Source organism: Callorhinus ursinus, unplaced genomic scaffold, assembly GCF_003265705.2.
Source record: "Callorhinus ursinus isolate GAN/ISIS: 27379988/994484 unplaced genomic scaffold, GSC_fseal_2.0 scaffold1, whole genome shotgun sequence".
Classification (NCBI taxonomy): domain Eukaryota; kingdom Metazoa; phylum Chordata; class Mammalia; order Carnivora; family Otariidae; genus Callorhinus; species Callorhinus ursinus.
Window position 1 is genome coordinate 101,623,710 of NW_027397063.1, and position 20,752 is coordinate 101,644,461.

The window sequence follows — 20,752 nt, forward strand, 5'->3', positions numbered from 1 at the left end:
ATCATTCGGGGAAGCACAAGTCAAATAAGTCCATGTTGCTGGTTATATTACCTACATAGATTTTGAAATCCCCAATTGTAATACTGAAGTAGTGACCATAAGCTTAAAGTTGAAATTTTTGAAACATGAGAGGCAGTGACTCCATAATGGAAGGGTAATTGGTGATACAGTCTGCTACCATGAGACAGGAGGCCAGAGGGAGACAGAATAGTCTGGCAGCAACAGATTATGATCAAGGAAGACACTTACCACACGTTCAGCTACTATGGTATGATTAATGTGGGAAGAAGAATAGAGGAAGCATGGGCCTCAATTAAGTACTGCATCTCAGATTAAAGTTAATGAAAGGCACAGATAAAAGTTTCAGGATGTTGCTCGTGATGATCCACGAATTCCAGAAAACACAGTGGAAAGATGATAGAAATTGGGAAGAGGTTGGGAAAAGGACAGAATCAGGGACAGGGAATGACTTACAGAAATTAGGGTGTGGAATGAGGGTGATTGGAAGTGATGACTGATGTGCAGAGAGGGGTAAAGAGCAATTAAAATAGCCAGTCCTGGCAACCTGGAATCCAAGAAATCACGTGGTAAGGTAGGAACATCTGTAATTATTCACCCTATTTTATGGTATATAAAAACCAAAGAGGGAATCTGGAGGGACTTTTGTACCAGAAATTTAATTTGTGGGAAATAACAGAATTCCTTTGTTGCTGTTCCTTTGTTAGTTATTGTTCCCTACAACTACATCCTCAGGCAGGAATTCTGGGAAAACGCAGTACAATTAATACCAATTTGCTGCATCATTATTATTTATGTAGTTTTAATAATGTATATTGTGTCATAACTCATGTCCATGTTTAAATGTATCTTATAATTCCAAGTTAAAATTATGTCCCCACCTAGTAATTAACTTATATTATTTTTATTGATGGGAAGGTGGCTTAAAGAAGATAAAAGAGTGAAACACCGAGATGCAAGTAAAAAAGAAAAAAGAAAGCCCTCTCGAACTGACTGTACAAATAACCCAATGATGCTCCATTGGAAACCACAGGTATGATTCATTCGTACATCTGTCTTCTGTAATATATGACCCTAAATGTTACTATTTTTCACACATAATTTAAACCATTTACTCCTATAGAATTTGTGGACTGCCAGTTGCTTATCCATTTCTCACTTATGGTTTTACTTGAAAAAATACTAACTTTGTTACAGATGATATGCCCAGGTTAAAAAATATGACTCCTCAAGCAATTCTCACAGTGTCCACATGAAATGCAGTTTTGTAAAATGAGACAAAAAATGAGAAATATATAGTCCTTCCAGGACTGCTATTGTTTTTGTTGATAAAAACAGAAATGAAAGTTTGTGGTTTTCCCATCCCAAATCCATCACCTCTTTCTGTCTGATAATAGTTGAGCAGAAAGGTAAAGACTTGATTTCTGGTGGCTATGAGAAGCCACCATACTAGTTCTAGGCTGCATTCCGCAGTGCTTCCACAAAATTACCAAGATTATATAGCATACAGTCACTACAGTTTATTCTCCATGGTCTAGGTTATAGACTAAATGTTTGTGTCTCCCTATATTTCATATGTTGAAACCCTACCCTTTCATGTGATGGTATTATGAGGTGGTGCCTTTGGGAGATAATTAGGAATATTGATGAACCTCATGAATGAGAATAGTGCTCTTATAAGAGTCATGAGAAAGCTTGCTTCCCCTCCCCGCGTTCTGCCAGCTGAGGATACACTTGCATCTGCAGTCCAGAAGAGGACTCTTACCGGAACTTGACCATGCTGACAAACCTGAGCCTCCAGAACATTAAGAAGTAAATTTCTATTGTTTGTAAGTCACGCATTCTATGGTATTGTGTTATAGCAGCCCACAGTCACCCAGTCTATGGTATTGTGTTATAGCAGCCCACAGTTCAAGTTCATAACATAGTTCAAGTTCACAGTTCAAGAAAAATAAATTAATTTCAGTTTTCTTTCTACCATGCCCATATGGACATAAGAACTTCTAGAGATTCCAATTTTTCAATTTGGTTTTATTATTTCTTCCATATCCTAAGCTTCATTCACCACTACTACATTGTGGAGCAGTTGTCTCCTACCTCAGTCTCCTTAATTTGTCACAAGAATGGAGCTGCTTTTCCCCAAAGTGCCTAAATGTGATCATTGGCATTAAATTTGGTACCTAGCACAGGAAAAGGCTTGTATTAAGAAATGCATTTTGTGGTGATAGACAAATGGCACTATATTGAGGCAAATACTTTGAAAGACAGTTGGCACATAATTCATATTAATGCCTACAAAACAGCATTTCAAAGCTCTAAATCCATGCCAATTGAGGCTCTAGCATTTCATGAGCTAGATGTGTTTAAACCTTTCTCCTCAATAGTAATAGTCTAAGCAATTAAAAAACTAGGGCTGTTGGGGCGCCTCGGTGGCTCAGTCGTTAAGCATCTGCCTTCGGCTCAGGTCATGATCCCAGGGTCCTGGGCTAGAGCCCTGCATCAGGCTCCCTGCTCGGCGGGAAGCCTGCTTCTCCCTCTCTCACTCCCCGTGCTTGTGTTCCCTCTCTCGCTGTCTCTCTCTCTGTTAAATAAATAAATAAAATCTTAAAAAAAAAAAACTAGGGCTGTTAATTACAGCTATAAGAAATGAATAACAGCAGCAAGAAAAAAATATAGGAAAGTAGATATTTTCTAAGATACAGAAGTAAGTAAACAACATTTAGGATAAGAAATAAAGAATCCCCTGATTTTTTTTATTTTTATTTTTTTTAACATTCAAATGACATCATTTAGTCTTTATCCCAATGACATAATCAGAAATCTTCTGGACCAGATAGAACAACAGTGTGTTTTAGCTTTTACCCTCATACATCTTAAGAAAGCCATTGTACAAAGTTAGCAACTACTACAAGAAAGATGAAATATAAATTATTTTTTAATTTAAATTCAATTAATTAACATATAATAGTATCATTGGTTTCAGAGATAGAGGTCTTATATAATATCCAGTGCTCATTACATTACGTGCCTTCCTTAACATCCATCACCCAGTTACCCTCTGGTTTAAAAAAACAAATGACATGATGGCTATGCAGACTTAGAAAGGTCACAGATGATAAACATCAACCCAAACAACCCTTTGATACTCACTAGTTTCCTATTCTGAGGCTTATATATTTTTACGGACCCCTCCTCAGATTTTTACTATAGATTTTCACTTAGCCAATTCATATACTGATTTTCTATTCTATATCCAATTTTAAGCCCATAATAGGAAAATGCTCCATGGAATCCATCCTCAATATGGTTATGTATCACCGGAACTCCAGCGTTCTGAAGTCAGGTGACATACATAATTCCATCATCTCTCAAGACATCATATTGACAAGTGATGACATAGGTCAAGGGTAAACTTCGCAATTTGTTGTCATCAGCCAACAAGGGGGCTGCCCTCACATCTAAAAATCCTGGATATTTTTTAGCTAGCTCAGAACTACTATAAGTTGGACTGTTATAAAAGTGTCCTTTCTTAAATTTCTCAGGGAGAAAAGAACTCCAATTAGCAAATTTGAACAGATGTCTTGATTCCATTGGTACATGTTGATTGAAGAGCATAGCTCTTGCAAGTGATCTGTCCTCGGTATTCACTCCACAACCTGACCATCATTGATTTGGGCAGAGTTGGAAAATGTGAGCATTCCCAATATCATGGTAAATCCATATCAAGAGTCTGAAGGGCAGGATAAATTAAAGCCCGGTCTTGAGTTTGATCTTGATATCTGGGTCATCTATGAGCTGAAAATAATTTAAATGAATTGCTCAAAGAGTAATTTTCATTTAAAAGATATTTTTATTTAAAAACAATATATTGATATGGATAAATCCAGAATCTCAAAAAGATAATCAGAAACAACAAAAAATATATCTAAAAGAACTTTCTAATTTTCAATATTGTATTGAATATTAGATATGTCTTAAATCATGAATATAAACTGATTTGTACTACTTTCCTCATGGATGAAGAAAGAGACCATCTAATCTGTGATTAAAAAGCAAAATATCTACCCTGACAACTAGGAATGGCAATCAGAGGAAACACTTCTTTTTGAGTAAAAAGCTTATGTACATTTATTATTATATCAACAGGCATTAACATTTAAAGGAAAGATCACATTACTAGGAATTCTAATTTGGCTCTGATACTAAACAGACAAATCCTAGGCAAAAGTCTAATTCATTTTAACATTTATGTTTTTTAAATATTCAAATTACATTAGTGCATTAACACAAATTTATCCATAAATTAATATGCATATATTTGGGGTATACTAGAAGGTTTTTATTAAGAAGATACATGACCAAAAATATTTGGAAACCAGTAATATTGAGCATTACAGTTTAGGAGATGTTTTTATGTACATTTCCTTGGTCTTGCAACATTGAAATGGCCTATTGTGTCTCATAGGTTAATTAACTTCTTTTTTGAATTTTTTTTAGTTAAATTCAATTAATTAACATATAATGTATTATTTGTTTCAGGGGTACAGGTCTGTGATTCATCAGTCTTATATAATACCCAGTGCTCATAACACCCACACTTCTCAGAGTGTGGTCCCTGGACCACGAGCATATGCATCATCTGAGGATTTGTTAGAAATTCAAATTCTTGGGTCCTCACCCAGACTTACTAAGTCAGTTAGGGAGGAACCAGCAATTTGCATTTTAACAAGTTTCTCAGGTTATTTTCATGAATGCAAAAACTTGAGATACGCTAGTATAGATCACAAATAGTTATTATTAAAGCCATATGTACTCTGATGCTTCTCAGAGTGAAGTATAATGTCTAAATTGAAGTCTATTTCTTAAAACTTAATATGGACTTGAAGGAAGAGAGCACTCTGACATTTTTTCCTGTGGTATACAGACGACATTTTACACACACACACACACACACACACACACTAGCAAAAGCAAATGGCAGCACTGTTTTTTTCATTGCCTTTAAAGCACAGTTAGTAATTAGATCTAGTTAGTAAAATAAAATATTTATAAGTCCATTACCAGATTGTTTTATGTAAAAATAATTGTTTTATGTTGGAAAAATGTACTGAATTTAAATAATCATTTCAGTGTTTTATCTCATGTAAGATTACCACATTCCATTTAGCTCAATATCTAGTATGAAGAACACTGTTTACATTAGTAGAAGTGTGGTAGTAATTAAATAAGTAGCTAACAGGTGGCTGATTTTAGATTGAGTTAAGAAGAAATACAAAAATATTTTGTATTTCGCCAATAAATAGAACTTGACAGGTAGCTAAAAATCTTTGAACATATATATTTAAAAAAAAACTGTCTTTGTACTTAAATATAATACACATAAAATCAAGTATAGAACTTCCTAAAACAAAAATGTAAAATATAACTATGTTTAAGGGTCGGGAGTTTCCCATATACCCTGAGCGGACCACACACCCTTCCTCCCCAGTAGGACTGCACACCCATCTTCCTTCTCATCCTTCATTCTATGGAATTCAATAATGTGTATTTCTTTAAAATTATACCATTTAATCAATGTAGTTTATCTGGCTAAGGACTTTCCATCTATTCTCAGGGAACCAATAATTGTTATTGTGAATTTTACTAAATGCTTTTGCTGTACCTAGTAAGATATATATGATTCTGCTTCCTTTATCTATTAATGTGGTGAAATTCACTTATTTTTATCAAATATGCTTTTCCTTGCATTATTAGCAACTTGGTCATGGTCTATGTGTATATATATACAAGTATATATATGTGTGTGTGTGTATGTATATGTATATATAGTATATATAAATTTTTTCTAATATTTTATTCATGATAGTAATATCTTAGCCCATTGTTTTCCTTCCTGAAACTGGTCCTGTTAAATTAGTCATAAAGACCATGCTTCTCTAAAAATAATTAAAAAGAGTGTACAATGTTTTCCTATTCTCTGGAATATTTTGTATTTATTTTGAGTGATTTCTCCTTGATGTTTGATGTAAATTGCCAGCAAGGTTCCTTACCAGGACTGTTTTTATTACTGATTTAATTTGTTCAATGATTATAAAATGGCTCAGATTTTCATTTCTTCTTGTGTCTGTTTTGCAAGTTATATCTTTCTTGGAATTTGTCTATTGAGTTTAAATATTATTAAATATTTTTTAACTTCAAAGTTTTTCAAAATTTGTCTTTCAAAGACTACAATGTTCATTCTTAACTCATCAAAGCCTAATTCTTTTTCATATTGAAGGGCTTGCAGCATTGTCCCTTTTCCAATCTTGATGTTAATTATTTATGTCTGACTTTGTTCTTCTTCATTTGTCTTTCCAGAGATTTAAAATTTTTATTAGTTCTTTCAAAGAATTAACTTTTTGCTTTTTGTTCATCTTTACTTCTAGCCTGTTTGAATATCATAATTTCTGTTCTTGCCATTACTATTATCTTCCTTCTATTTTTTTTCTTGAGTCAGATGCTTATTTCAACCTTTCTTCCTTTCCAATCTATGCTTGAGGAAGTACAATTTCCTAAAAATATTGTTCTGAATGTGGGGAACATATGTAAGATATATATTCTATTAAATAATGGGTCACTATTAGGTACTTAATGTATTTTTTTAAATTTCCATACAAAGAAGGATATTTTCTTATTTGCCTTTTTCCTATTGATTTCCCACATTGCATTGTGGTTAATAGTCCAAATGTGTGATTTAAATTCTGTGACTTTTTTTTGAGACTTGCTTTATGGACCAGTACTTTGTCAATTTTTTAAAATGATCACATGTATTTGCTTGTTTCCCTGTTTTTTATAGGTCCATGGAGTTAAATGTATTGATCATTATTCCAGGCCTCTATACCCTTATTATTATTATTGCCTGCTTTTCTTAATTACTGAAAGAAGTATTGTTAAATCTCTCATTGTGGTTTTGAACATGTGTGTCTTCCCCTGTAGTTCTGTTAATATTTTCTTCTTACAGATTTAGAGTTATTATATTTTCCTGGTGGTTTAACCTTTTCTGTAATGATGTGATCTTCTTAATCTACCGGCAATTCTTTTAGATGTTATTTCAGGTTATACATTTTCCATCCATTTACTTTCAGATTTTCTGCTTTCTAATCTGACAATCTTGGTCCTACAATCAGATTATTTAGACTACTATTTACTCTAATTACAAAAAAATTGATTTTGATCTACCTTATTTTGTGAATCCTTCTTTTCTGTTTTCTCTATTTTTGACTTCTTTCAGATTGGTTGACCTTTTAATTATTCTATTTTTTTCCTGTCATAGTTTATGTTATACCCTATTTTTATTCTTTAAATGATTACCCTAAGAATTATAATGTGTATTCGTAATGTCTCAAAAACAAATGAAGTTATCAAAGGCCAATTCTAAGTCTTTGTTTCTTCTTAGATAATAAAAAGAGCTTAAAAGACTTAAAATCTGCCCTCCCCTCCAATCTTGAACTTATGGTTTGTTTTTCTTATACTTCAACTCTATATATCTTATTATTTTAAACTATCCAAGTTTAAGATTTACGCACACCTTACCACATTCTTGCTTTTTCTTCTTCCTGTATCATAAACTTTTATCTGCATTTTCATTCTGTCTGAAACATTTATTTAAACCATCTTTTACCGTGTTCCATTAATAGCAGTTTTCTTAATTTTGTTTTTTCTGAATTTCTCCTTTATTTGTTTTATTTTATTTATTTCTCCTTTATTTGTAAGTAATATTTTGTGCACCATAGGATTTGGTTGACAGTAAAAATTGCTGCACTTTGATAATATTCCACTAACTTGGAAATTACATTCTCGCTATTGAGAAATAAGCTGTCAGTATGACTTGCACTTCTGTGAAGGCACTCTTTTTTTCTCTGAGATTTCCTCTATTTCATTTTTTCAGATTTTTAAAAAATTTTTAAAAATAATCTCTATACCCAGTGTACTCACAACCCCAAGATCAAGAGTTGTATGTCTTACCAACTAAGCCAGCCTGGCACCCCTCTATTTCTTTCTTTTAATTTTGTTTTGTTGGTTTTCTATACTTTCGCCTTGCTGTGTTACATGTAGATTTCTCTCTATTTATTTATTTTTAATCTTTTAAAAAAGTATGTTCAAGATTCATGGAGCTTCTTTTATCTGTATCTTGATATCTTTCATCAGCTCTGCACAATGCCCTACTATATTTTTAAGTATTCCTTTCTCCCATTCTTTCCCCTTTGCTTCTGGCATAACATTTAAAAAGTATTGGATTTTCTTATCTTCTCTTTTGTATTTTCTATCTTTTTTCTATCTTTTGTATTTTTCTATCTATCCATGCTTCATTTTGCAGAGTCATCCATAGGTCATATGACTCATCTTTCAGCTTATAAATGATCTCTTAGCTATGTAAAATCACTTAAACAATTCATAAAGTTTTTATTTTGATAATTTCATTTTTAGTTTTGGAATTTTTGTTTTTCAAAATTTTTTCTGCTGAAATTTGCAATCATGGTTGTGAATTAATTGAAGAAATTAGGATAATTATTTTATATTCTGGCTGATAACTGCAGTATCTGAATTTTGTAAAGTGTCTTTCTGTTGTCTGTTGATTCTGCTTGCTTTCCTTCATTGTTTCTTGTTTACTTGTTTGCCTGGATATGTTTTATTCCATGCTGGATACTGATTTCAAAAAATGTTTGCAGGAATAATTTGAAATCCATAATGACACCATATTTCTCCAGGGAGTATTTTTATACATTTCTGTCTAGTATACTTGATTATCAACTGTTCACACTAACTTAAGTTCAAGGACTGAAATTTCCCCATTCGATCCAGGTGATGTGAAGCAGGGCTCCAAATGCATATGAGGTTTGTTCTATATCACATTTACCCTGACAGTGAGACCATACCTCTTCAGGGCCTCACTTAAAGTTAGAAGTACTTCATAATTGTCACCATTTTTGGATGGCCCTGGAACTTGACTTCAACTCCGTAGCTCACCTTGATTGAACAGTTTTCTTTTGATTGGCGTATACCATTAGAGCAGAGAGGACATTGAGTGCTAGGCTTATCTTTGTGTTGTGTGTGTGTGTGTGTGTGTGTGTGTGTGTGTGTGTGTTGTAGCCTTAAAAAACTTTTTGGCCTAGAAACTTCTCATATCTTATTATTAGTTTAATGCTCTCCAGAATAGTATAAGATATTTTAACCAGATTTTTAATAATTATGGGTCTGAATTCATTGGTTCACCACTATAGGAGTCTAAACTCCATATGAGGAAGGGTTCATTATGCAACACAGTAAAAAGAAATTGATGCTCGAAAAGATTAGGTGGCTTGTCCAAGGTCATAGAGCTGGACACTTCTTTAGCTTCAAAAATCCATGTTTCCTGATGTGCCCTTTGTACTGCCTCAAGATACCTCTCAGAGTGACAATGACTACACAATATAGAAGTTAATTTCTGGGAAGTAGCAGATATCTGTTCTGCAGTATATTTGTAACAAATCACAAAATTTATATCTTTCCTTTGCCTACAAATCATGAGAAGGTTATTCTGAAGTTACCAATAGCCAAAATTCATATACTTTTAAATACAATCAACAAAATCAACAGCAAGTTTTGTTTGATTGTATAATAAATTTATGTGCAATATTTATGATTAGAGTTAGTTACTGAATTGCAAACATTCATTTGTAAATCTACAAGCAATTCTTTTTTCATACAGGAACACAGCGTCAAAGCCATCAATGCCTGGTTTATTTCTTAGGTCGGATAACAACATCAAAAACACTTTTACTCACTATTAGACTAATTATGATTATGTGTCACTTTAAATTGATAGCCAATAGATGCCCAGTTTTAGCTAAGTGTCATAGAAATAGTGTGATGGTTGATTTCTGAAAATTATAATTCCTTCTGCAAGTAAACAGTATCCATAAACCTGCTAACATTTTTTGTCTATAGGCAAATTAAGAATTCTGATAACAGTTTTCATGCAAGTTTTAGTATACTCCATGAAGGATGCTGGATTAATCTGATTCTGTAGCTATGGTGATGGTATCATTTATTGTTTCACAAATACCACCCCTAATAAAACAAAATAGTGTGGCGCTCAGCTGACCATATTAATTATGTTTAAACCAATGATCTGAAAAGAGTATTTTATCATTTTATTTTTTAAAAAAATCTGGCAGAATGTAGGGGCACCTGGGTGGCACAGTCAGTTAAGTGTCTGACTCTTGGTTGTGGCTCAGGTTGTGATCTCAGAGTTGTGATCTCAGGGTCGTGATCTCAGGATTGTGAGATCGAGTCCCACATCAAGCTCTGCACTCAGCACAGAGTCTGCTTAAGACTCTCTCTCCCTGCTACATGAGCGACCTTGTGTCTGAGTACCAGCAGCACCAGGATGCCACAGCTGAGGAGGAGGGCACTTTTGAAAAGGAGAGGGCCTAGACCTGTCTGGTACCCAGTAAAGCATGGAAGCCCTGTGAACTCTGTTTACTCACAACCTGTTCTCCGATAGCCGTGTCTCACTGTGTGAGTCCAGTCGCTTTTCTTCCTGTCTTGAGATTACATGCTGTATAGTCTACCACCATTAAAGCATTTTCAAAGTGAAAAAAAAAAAAGACTCTCTCTCCCTTTCCCTCTGCACCTACCCCCCACATGCTCTCTCCTTTTCTCTCTAAAATACATAATAAATAAATAAAACTTTTTAAAAAATCTGGCAGAATGTAGGAATAGAAGCACTCAGGATATAAATGTTCTCTAATATTTATCTGTACGTATCTCTAATTTCTAACGTATTAACATAACATAATTGCTTTGATATGTTAATGTTTGAAATAGATATTTAAGTGTAAAATATTTTTTTAAAAGAAGCAAACCTAAGCAACGTACCTGTTGAGTCACTGCTGCCACTAAATTCCCTCCAGCGCTTTCTCCAGAAATACCAATCCTTTCAGGATCCACACCATATTCGTCAAGAACATCTTGGCGCAAGAACCACTTTAGTGCATTATATGTCTTCAAAGTGATTTGGAAAGCGATATTTGGGTGCTAGTCTGTAGCTGTGAGCAGAATAACAATGTTTTTTAAGTCAATTATTTTTCATTAAAAAATGTGCATCCGTGTAGAGCAGGAGACATACTCTAACCCTAAAAATCAAATGTAGAAAAATTTTCTTTAGCAAACCTGGTATTTGGGGTCTTTATGAATCCAAAGACAAACTTCATTCTTATGATAATGCTTGATATGAAAGCTTTACAAATTTTTACATTTTCCATAAGTAAAGGCTTGAATGTAAAACTTGGATTAGACTTAAGAAAAAAAGAAGTGATCATTTCCTTTAAATAAACTTTTACCAGAATGTTATTTTCTTTGTAACCATTATGCTTCATTACTGACCAATAAATAGCAAACAAAGCTTAGGAATTATAATATTCCAGCTTAATGTAATAACCAAGTTGGCATGCAGTCACTATTGTGGATTTTTTTCATAGTTTCTTCATTTTTCTATTTATTCCCATTGGGCTTGCTTTCTTTATTAATTATTAATCTGGAATGTTTTTTGAGAATAGATTTTGCCTGTATTCCTATATGTTATTTGGTGACTAATTGCATTTAATGAAGGATTGTACCATGAAATACACTCTACTCATTGCTTTAAATGCATTTTATCACTTAATCCTTAAAATAAGTCTATGATATAGAAAATATTATATGATTCCCAGTTTATATCTGAGAAAACGGAGCTAAAATGATATTTAGCTGCCACAAAGTCATCCAATTAATTCTACAACCAGGCTTTGAAACTGATTCTCTGACTCCAAAGCCTTCATCTTACTTAGCTAATTATGAGTAAGCTAGGGGTGCCTGGGTGGCTCAGTCAGCCTCTGACTCTTGATATCAAGGCCGTGAGTTTAAGCCTTATGTGGAGAGCCTCCTGAAATAAAAGGAGTAGGTTAGAAATCCAGCAGAGGTCATTTGTCCCTAAGATGCAGTAGTTTAATTTTATTGTAACAATTTTTTGACTTCCTGTTTTTGATCCCTGTTTGACCTAACTATACAACTCTTTTTACTCTAACTCTTTTCTGGTCATGTCAAGATCACTTTCCCTATTCTCACCCTCTCAATTTCATTTGAAACACTGCCAGCATAACCGAGAACAACCAAGACAACTGAGAGCATCTTACCGTATAAGGCATCTGGCCAAAACTCAGACAAATCAACGGTCTTCTTACTTGGCTGAAATGACAACAGCCTCAGGTCTATCAGCTGTCTGTCTTGACAGGAAGTCATAACCAAACAAAGCTGAAATAAAAGAAAATAAGATCAGAAACTGACAAATGAATTGACGAGTGTTTCCATCAGCAGAAAGCTTATCCCTATACCTTTTCTCTTCACTGAAATGTTCTGGGAAAAATTTTTCCAAGATTTCATCTCATCATAGCTATAGAACATGAATTATTCTGCTCAGTGATCCTTTTACATATGTATTGTCAGCGTTCTGGTCCTTCCCCACATTTTCACACTGGATAATTTAAACCAAATTTCATTCTTTTTGAGATTTATCTCTTCTCCCTTCATTCAGCAGGCATTAGGTGTTGAAAGAGTAAACACATACATACTAACTCCCTGGCTTTCAGTAAGTCACAATCTACTAGGGACAGGGGCAGGGAGGGGCAGGCATATAAGCAGAGGGCAGCGATGCAAAATATGAGCTGTTTTAATGGGGAGGTAGTTGAATGGAAATAGTACTTGACTTTATCAAAACCGCCAGAGAAAGATAAAGAAAAGAAGAAGTAGGGAAAGCTAAAACCTGATTTATATATTCACATTTTCTAGGCAGACAAGAAAAACTGTGTTTTCTGTGGGCGGGGGGTGGTGGGCATGTGTGTGGAGTGGGGATGAGTAGGCTTGGGTAAATGCTCCCTTTTGCAAATAAGAAAATTGTAAGATGACATAGAATTTGCCAGTAATGAGAGGAGGGAGAAATCATAAAGTGTTACGGGGGAAGTATCAGAATATGTAGTTGTCACAAACGTTAAATCATGTGGGCCATGAAAAGAAGAGTAGATATTATTTTGAAATGATTCCAAAGTCAGGTGCTGAATATTCTTAAAATATCAAATACACACTAAGTTTTAAGCTTTTATTTAACATTTGCTATAAGAAGTCATTCTTATATTTTGAATTAGAACATAAATTGTTATGTCTTTTTAATATAAAAATAAAAAACATCAGGAAAATACCATTTTGTTTCAGGGCTTATTCTTATTTAATTCCTTTATCTTGGTAAGCATACTCCCATTCTTTAATAATACTTTGACAAAAGGATTTTTAAAGAAGTGCTTTGGGCAGCAGGGACTCATGGAAATGGACTGAGGCATAGCATAGTCAGATTTTGCCTTAGAAACCTCACTTCATCGCCAGCTAATGACTTTACTGTCTGTATTTATAGAAGATGATAGACAGGATCATACCCTTTACTGCTCTGATTTACGTTTCCAGTCTATATCAATACCCATCAACACCTCTTTTTCTCCTGTTACAGAGAAAGTGTGTTTCTCCTCCTATGTGTTGCTAATACTTCTCCTCTGCACTAAGTCCAATTTCTTCTTATATCCTCTAGATCAGGCAAACCTCATTCCATCCTCCAGCTACCCCCCCATTTCTCCAGCATATTTATATTAACTGCCATCTTTACCTTCAGTTTATAAACATGTTCATAGATCTCTCTTTGTAAATATAAAATGCATATAATATAAAATAAATATACATAGACAAAATAAAACATAAAATTTTACATTATATACAGTAACATTATATACATTAAAATATTACATATTTCATATATTTATATAAACATTAAAAATGCACAAAATAAACTGAAATATATATGTATTTTTAATTTAATTTAATTTTGTTATGTTATGTTAGTCACCATACAATACATCATTAGTTTTTGATGTAGTGATCCACGATTCATTATTTTCATATAACACCCAGTGCTCCATGCAGTATGTGCCCTCCTTAATACCCATCACCGGGCTAACCCACGCCCCACCTCCCTCCTCTCTAAAACTCTCAGTTTGATTCCCGGAGTCCAGAGATTCTCATGGTTCATCTCCCCCTCCAACGTCCCCCCCTTCATTTTTCCCTTCCTCTCCTAATGTCCTCTATGTTATTCCTTATGTTCCACAAATAAGTGAAACCATACGATAATTGACTTTCTCTGCTTGACTTATTTCACTTAGCATAATCTCCTCCAGTCCCATCCATGTTGATGTAAAAGTTGGGTATTCATCCTTTCTGACGGCTAATATTCCATTGTATATATGGACCACATCTTCTTTATCCATTCATCTGTTGAAGGACATCTCGGCTATTTCCACAGTTGGGCTATTGCAGACATTGCTGCTATGAACACTGGGGTGCATATGGCCCTTCTTTTCACTACATCTGGGTCTTTGGGGTAAATACCCAGGAGTGCAATTGCTGGGTCATAGGGTAGCTCTATTTTTAACTTTTTGAGGCACATCCACCCTGTTTTCCAAAGTGGCTGTACCAACTTGCATTCCCACCAACACTGTAAGAGGGTTCCCCTTTCTCCACAACCTCTCCAACATTTGTTGTTTCTTTCCCTGTCCATTTTTGCCCTTCTGACTGGTGTAATGTGGTATCTCAATGTGGTTTTGATTTGAATTTCCCTGACAACTAATGATGTTGAACATTTTTTCATATGTCTGTTAGCCATTTGTAGGTCTTCTTTGGAAAAGTGTCCGGTCATGTCTTCTGCCCATTTTTTGAGTTGATTATTTGTTTTTTGGGTGTTGAGTTTGAGAAGTTCTTTATAGATCTTGGAAATCAGCGCTTTGTCTGTAGTGTCATTTGCAAATATCTTCTCCCATTCTGTGGTTGCCTCTTTGTTTTGTTGGCTGTTTCCTTTGCAGTCAACAAAATATATATATATTTATATAAAATCAAGGTAAAATACCCTTACTGAGCTCTGGGCTTCTTTTCCCTCTAGCACCTTTCTCATTTCTTTCTTATCGAAGCTGAATGAAAGACTTGAGTCATAATCCCCATTTCCTCATTTCTCATCCACTATCCCATGTACTTCATTTTGGTTTTCATTACAACATTCCATCATTTCTGCAATTAACAAGTTTAAGAATAAATGTCTAAGCTCGTGAAACACTTTTTCTTCTGACCTGAGATTTGCTACAGCAAATCACTATTCCCTTTCAGAAAGAGATCTGAAATAATTCCTTTAAACTAACATAGCTCCAAAGAAATGAATTTCAGACAGCTGAAGTGTTATATTTTCTGGGATGTTTATCAGATATATCTTCTTGATATGTGAAGTCAACATCTTAATAAAATATATGCTATATGACAAATTGAGATTTTTCAACAAGGAGCACATACCAGCACTCCCCAAACACCAACCACCACCATGAACATAAAATAAGGCCCTCCTTAGTCTCTCTGGCTTTCGTTTTGGCACATAGACACGGACAGGAATGTTGTTGAAAGTTGTCTCCATCACAGTGACATTTTCATCAGATGTGGGTGGGACTTCTTCAAGGTTCACAAAGAACATTGCAATGTTCACAAAATGGTTGATTCCCAATAGTTCAGCAAACAGAATCTAAAAGAAGGGGGAGGTACACCAGGTTACAAATACCAAATGTCAATGTTGTTTATGAACATAGAAGTATGCTGTTTGCTCCCAATAGTCCTGTACTGGATTGTCAAACAGGTGAATCTGAATGACACAGTTAGAAATACTGGAGATTCAGAATTTTTACCACACCACAATAGTTGCCTCATATAAATAAAGGTAAAGAAATTACAGAGGTATTACATCTTGGCAGGTTCCATGCTTCCTACCTTGAGTACAAAGACAAACGGTGAGTTCCCTACTCTAAATAAGCTCAGAGTCAAGTGGGAGAAATGGATATATAAGCAGTTATAAAGCAACATAACTGCATGTCTCATAGACATATACAATGAACTTTGGCAAAGGTCAATAGGAAGATAAACTAGTTGCCTGGACATGAGACCTGGGGAGATGTTTTCAAACAGTAGGTGAACTCTGTTATGGGTACTGAACTCTGATATGCAAGAGTTTGGCCAGACAAAGGAGGAAAACTCCCTCTAGGCCAAAGTTAAAGACACAGGGAGGCTCGTACTACAATCGGAGAAATGCAGGTAGCTTAGTAAAGCTATGAAGTCAGGTCCACACAAGGATGAAAAAAAGAAAAGAGACCTCAGGAGGTGAGTATGAGCCCAACCATGAAGGATCTATAATGTTAGAATTCCAAGAATCAAAAAGACTCATTTTCCAATCTTAAATTGGAAACATGTGGTGATTAATTAAATAGTTGGGTCAACCTCTTTACCATTATACGAAGGTAAAACAGGTACAAAAGGAATAAGCAAAATTATCTGTTTTCAATACTGAATCATCCCCACCTCATTCCTGAAAGGCAGGTCAGGGAAATACATTTCCCACAACTCCATGCCAGATTAAATTATGCCACAAAGAAGCACTCCTACAAGAATGAGAGGGCAGAAAAAAAAAAAAAAAAAAGCCATTATTTTCTCTGAGCCCCTATGGGTATTGATTAAACATGTGGCTTTTTTTTTAAGTCTGACTTAATCTGTATTGTTATGGTTTCTTACCCAATTTTGAGAGCTGCCTCCTAGCATTCCCCAAGAGAACAAAGACCTTTGGTTTGGATGAGTTAAGATTGAGGCAAAGTGGAACACCCAGACTTTGGAAAGAAAATACTAGGCACTCATTCTGAAATGGTATTAATTCCTAGAGACTCCAAAGCCACCATGGCCACCAAGCAGAGTGAATCTTAAAGGTATGAAGTATGAAAGAATGTTCTAGATTGATTTCCAATTAAAATGGGTCCAAGGGTGTAAATATCCATAGCTGTGCTTATTTCCCCAGTTTCTGTCAATGGATAGTTCAAATAGACATACTTGGCAACTGACAGTGTCCTTACTTTGGCTCCTTATTCCATTAGTCAAGAGGTATTATGGAAGTTAGGGCCATGCAGAAACACCTGAAACTACCTCTCCCTACTGAAAGAGTAAAAGAAAAGCAATAATAAATCCCAGGGAATCACAAAGATTTGTGCCGCAATCAAAAGATTTGAAAAATTTAGAGGTGATAATTTCTGTACAAGTCTTAAAATGACGCAAGATTTTCTCCCTGACTAAACACTAGCCAGGCTCCTCTGAGTCCCTTTCTCAACTGGGCCTCAACCTTGTCCTATAAAAACTACAGACACTCAGCACAAATGACTTCATTCACTCCCTTTCTCCCACATTAGCATAGCTCAATGCTACGGCAAAAATGTCCTGCTTGTTTTAGCCAACACCTGACAGATAAGCCCCTGATCATCCTTTCTGAGGGTACTTACTAAAAAAGGCTTACAATGGTGAATCCTTTCTCTGCCTCTTTGAAATGTATATGTATCTCCTACAATTTAGGAGTGTCTTTCTCAAGGACCTGAAAGCCATTCCCTGGGAATGTAATCATTAGGAAGAACTGAGAGAATAGGGTGCCTGGGTGGCTCAGTTGGTTAAGCGACTGTCTTCGGCTCAGGTCATGATCCTGGAGTCCCGGGATCGAGTCCCACATCGGGCTCCCTGCTCAGCAGGGAGTCTGCTTCTCCCTCTGACCCTCCCTCCTCTCATGTGCTCTCATTCTCTCTCTCAAATAAATAAAAAAAATCTTAAAAAAAAAGAACTGAGAGAATAGAATCCAAACTTCCATAATTGCCAGTGGGCCTAAATGCATGTATAATAACCAACCCACTGTCACTTGTCATTTCCTGATCCTGAGCCTTCCCTTGCTCCCTTCCCTATTCTCATTCTCCCTTTAAAACATCCATTCACCTCTGTACAAACTGAAGTTGAGTTCAAATCATGCTGACCCACTTCCCTATTGCAATAACATATTATTGGCTAAAATCTGAACTTACCACTTTACCAAGGGCCTGCTTTTGTTTTAGTCAAAGGGTGTATCAACTATATGACTTAAACAGAGGACAGATGAATATTTGAGAAAGACAGAATTATCTTAAACTTAATCAGGTCATAACTGCAATTGCAGCTACTAATCCAGATATGATCTCTTTAATGGAACAAATCAACACAGCTTCTGGCTTCTAGTACACAGCATTCATTTGGGCCTGTCTCCTCTACCAGTTAGCAAGGAAAGCAGTACACCGTTACTATCTTGCTTTGAGTCTATAGGAGCTCTCTTGCTCCCCACATAATCTGATCTACAAGAATTTCTACTGTCTTTGTATGTCACAGGACATCCTGCTGGTCCACAACACTGTGTCATCAAGCTTATAGATCTGGTGATTGAGAAATCGCAAGTACTATGTATGCATGCCTTGGTAAATCATATATGTGACAAAGAATACATAGTAAACCTCATGAAATTTAGGGACTTGTTACTTTGGTTTCTGAGTGTTCAATAGTCTGGGGCTTCTTGGATATTGTCTCCAAAGTGAAAGAAAGTTGCTATATTTGTACTATCACCATATAAAAGGGGCAAAATGCTCACTGACTCACTTCAGATTAAGGTAGCAAAATACTCCCAATTATTTATCAAGTAAGCCTAATACTCAGCCTGCTGGATTTTAGTGGAAACTAAAGACAAGAGAGTCTCTGCATCACATCCAGGATGCACTGCAAACTGCTCTGTTCCCCAGAGCGGAACCAATGGTGACCAAAGGGTCTGGGACAACTAGGGGTGTGGTAGGGAGGGTGTGGCAAGAACTTATGATTTTGAGCAAATCCATTCCTAGTCCTCTTGCACTCTCTGCAATAATGAACCTGGCTTGCTTTTAGGCACTGGTAACGCTTTGTACAAATTCCCAATGAGAACGCCTTACTCCTTCACTAGTCATCTGCACCACTTTTGTCTTAAAACTTTCTATGTTTGCCTCTACTTAAGAAGCATGTACTACTAAAATAGAAAAATATTTGTATTTAATTATATATATGGTGTGTGTTTATATATGAGCATATACTTATGGCTGTGTATATGAGTAAAACTATGTATACACATATATCTATGAGTATAAATATACCACACACACACAAACATGTATGTAAGTGTATGTGTATGTGTGTATATATATGTGTAATGTATGTATATATCACACGCATACACACACATACCCCCATCTCCGCGAAGTCTGTTTCCTTTATGTTCAGATTTACTTTAGGACCTGGGATTTCTCTATGCTTTCATACTCCTTCTTTCACCTCAATTGCAGTAAATGTACCTCTAGTTTCTTCCTTTATGCATAGCTCCTACTATGTATCCTTCAAAGACTCCAGATTCACCAAAACAAAACTGGCATCAGAGAAATAGTCATTAAAATAACCACACTTTCACTTTTCAGCTATCACAAAATCTACCACTTTACTCTCTTTTTTTTGTTATTGTTCATTTTTAAAGTTTCCCATTTTTTACAGACTCCTAATTGAATTCTCAAACTGTACTTCCTGCAGCCTTCCTGGGTTTTAAGAAAAAATACATCAAAATTACTTCTAACCTGAGTGTTTACTGGATTGAAAAATTCACCAAGGGGGGGTCCCCTTTAAAAGTTCTGGGAGTAATAATCCCCCTGGGATCCCTTACGGAAGAAAGCATAGAGGAGTCAGGATAGCAGTGAAGTCTGTGCAGGGACTCAGGCCTACATCAGGGGAGTCCCTGGAGTGCAAGCTTCTTCAGTGCAAGTGAATGCAATCTGACTTCACAAAATATACTGCATGTTCAGTGTGTGCGAAGCCCAGTGCTAGAAAGTATATTGATGCAAGATGCCTCGGATAGAATTTTCTCTTTTTTTTAAGATTTTATTTATTTGTCAGAGAGAGAGAGCTCACAAGCAAGAGGAGCTGCAGGCGGAGGGAGAGGGAGGCAGAGGGAGAGAGAAGGGGAGAAGCAGGCTCCCCGCTGAGCAGGAAGCCAGATGCGGGGCTCAATCCCAGGACCCTGGGATCATGACGTGAGCTAAAGGCAGACGCTTCACCCACCACCCAGGCGTCCCAATAGAATTTTCAACTTTCATGGACTATCGGTAAAAGTGAACATTCACATAAATGACCTGCTATAAAAAACAAAATGAAGAAAGACCTTGAATAGGGTGGTGAGGTAGGAAGAAGAAGGGGATCAATTCTAACTGATAATATGAAGATAGTGTCTGGTGGGTGCTTTTAATCTGCAAATTATGAGTGTTTAAAAAATTTTAGGATTAGTTAAGAGAGGCAAGACAATTTGATCAAAAGCCTGAAGGAAAAGAATGACAAAGTGTTTACAAAAACCCAGAAGTTTTCTAGAAGCTAACTAACCTTCTTAGGCTTTATGGTTGAATTACATTGAATTATACTGGGAAGCTCTGTTGAGGCTGCATTGTGGGGAGCTGTTTTCAGAACACGGTGGTCTATTCTTTCTTTATAAGAGTATTAACAAGCAATTTAATATGTTCTAACTAGCTAACAACAAAATAAATGGTATATATAATATATGTGTATCATTAAATACAATGATCAAAGAAATTGTTAAAATTAAATAAATTTTTAATTTGTAGGCATTGTGAAATATCTGGGGAATTAAACTGATAATAATCCATTTATTATTTTCTAATTCATGTATTGAAAAGTCATTTCCAGTTATTATCCTGTTTTA

General features: G+C 35.4%; 1 protein-coding gene and 1 pseudogene across 1 annotated transcript; one reads left to right on the plus strand and one right to left on the minus strand.

The window, feature by feature from the left end:
• Positions 1–209: 209 nt before the first annotated feature.
• LOC112822365 (type II iodothyronine deiodinase pseudogene) overlaps positions 210–20,752 on the plus strand; it is a 42,066-nt pseudogene continuing 21,523 nt past the window's right edge.
• AADAC (arylacetamide deacetylase) lies at positions 3,223–19,245 on the minus strand. Its single transcript, XM_025866904.2, is given in 8 exon segments — positions 3,223–3,658; positions 3,660–3,777; positions 3,780–3,813; positions 10,918–11,041; positions 11,043–11,087; positions 12,261–12,330; positions 15,451–15,673; positions 19,240–19,245. Coding segments are annotated over 8 exon segments (1,056 nt in total).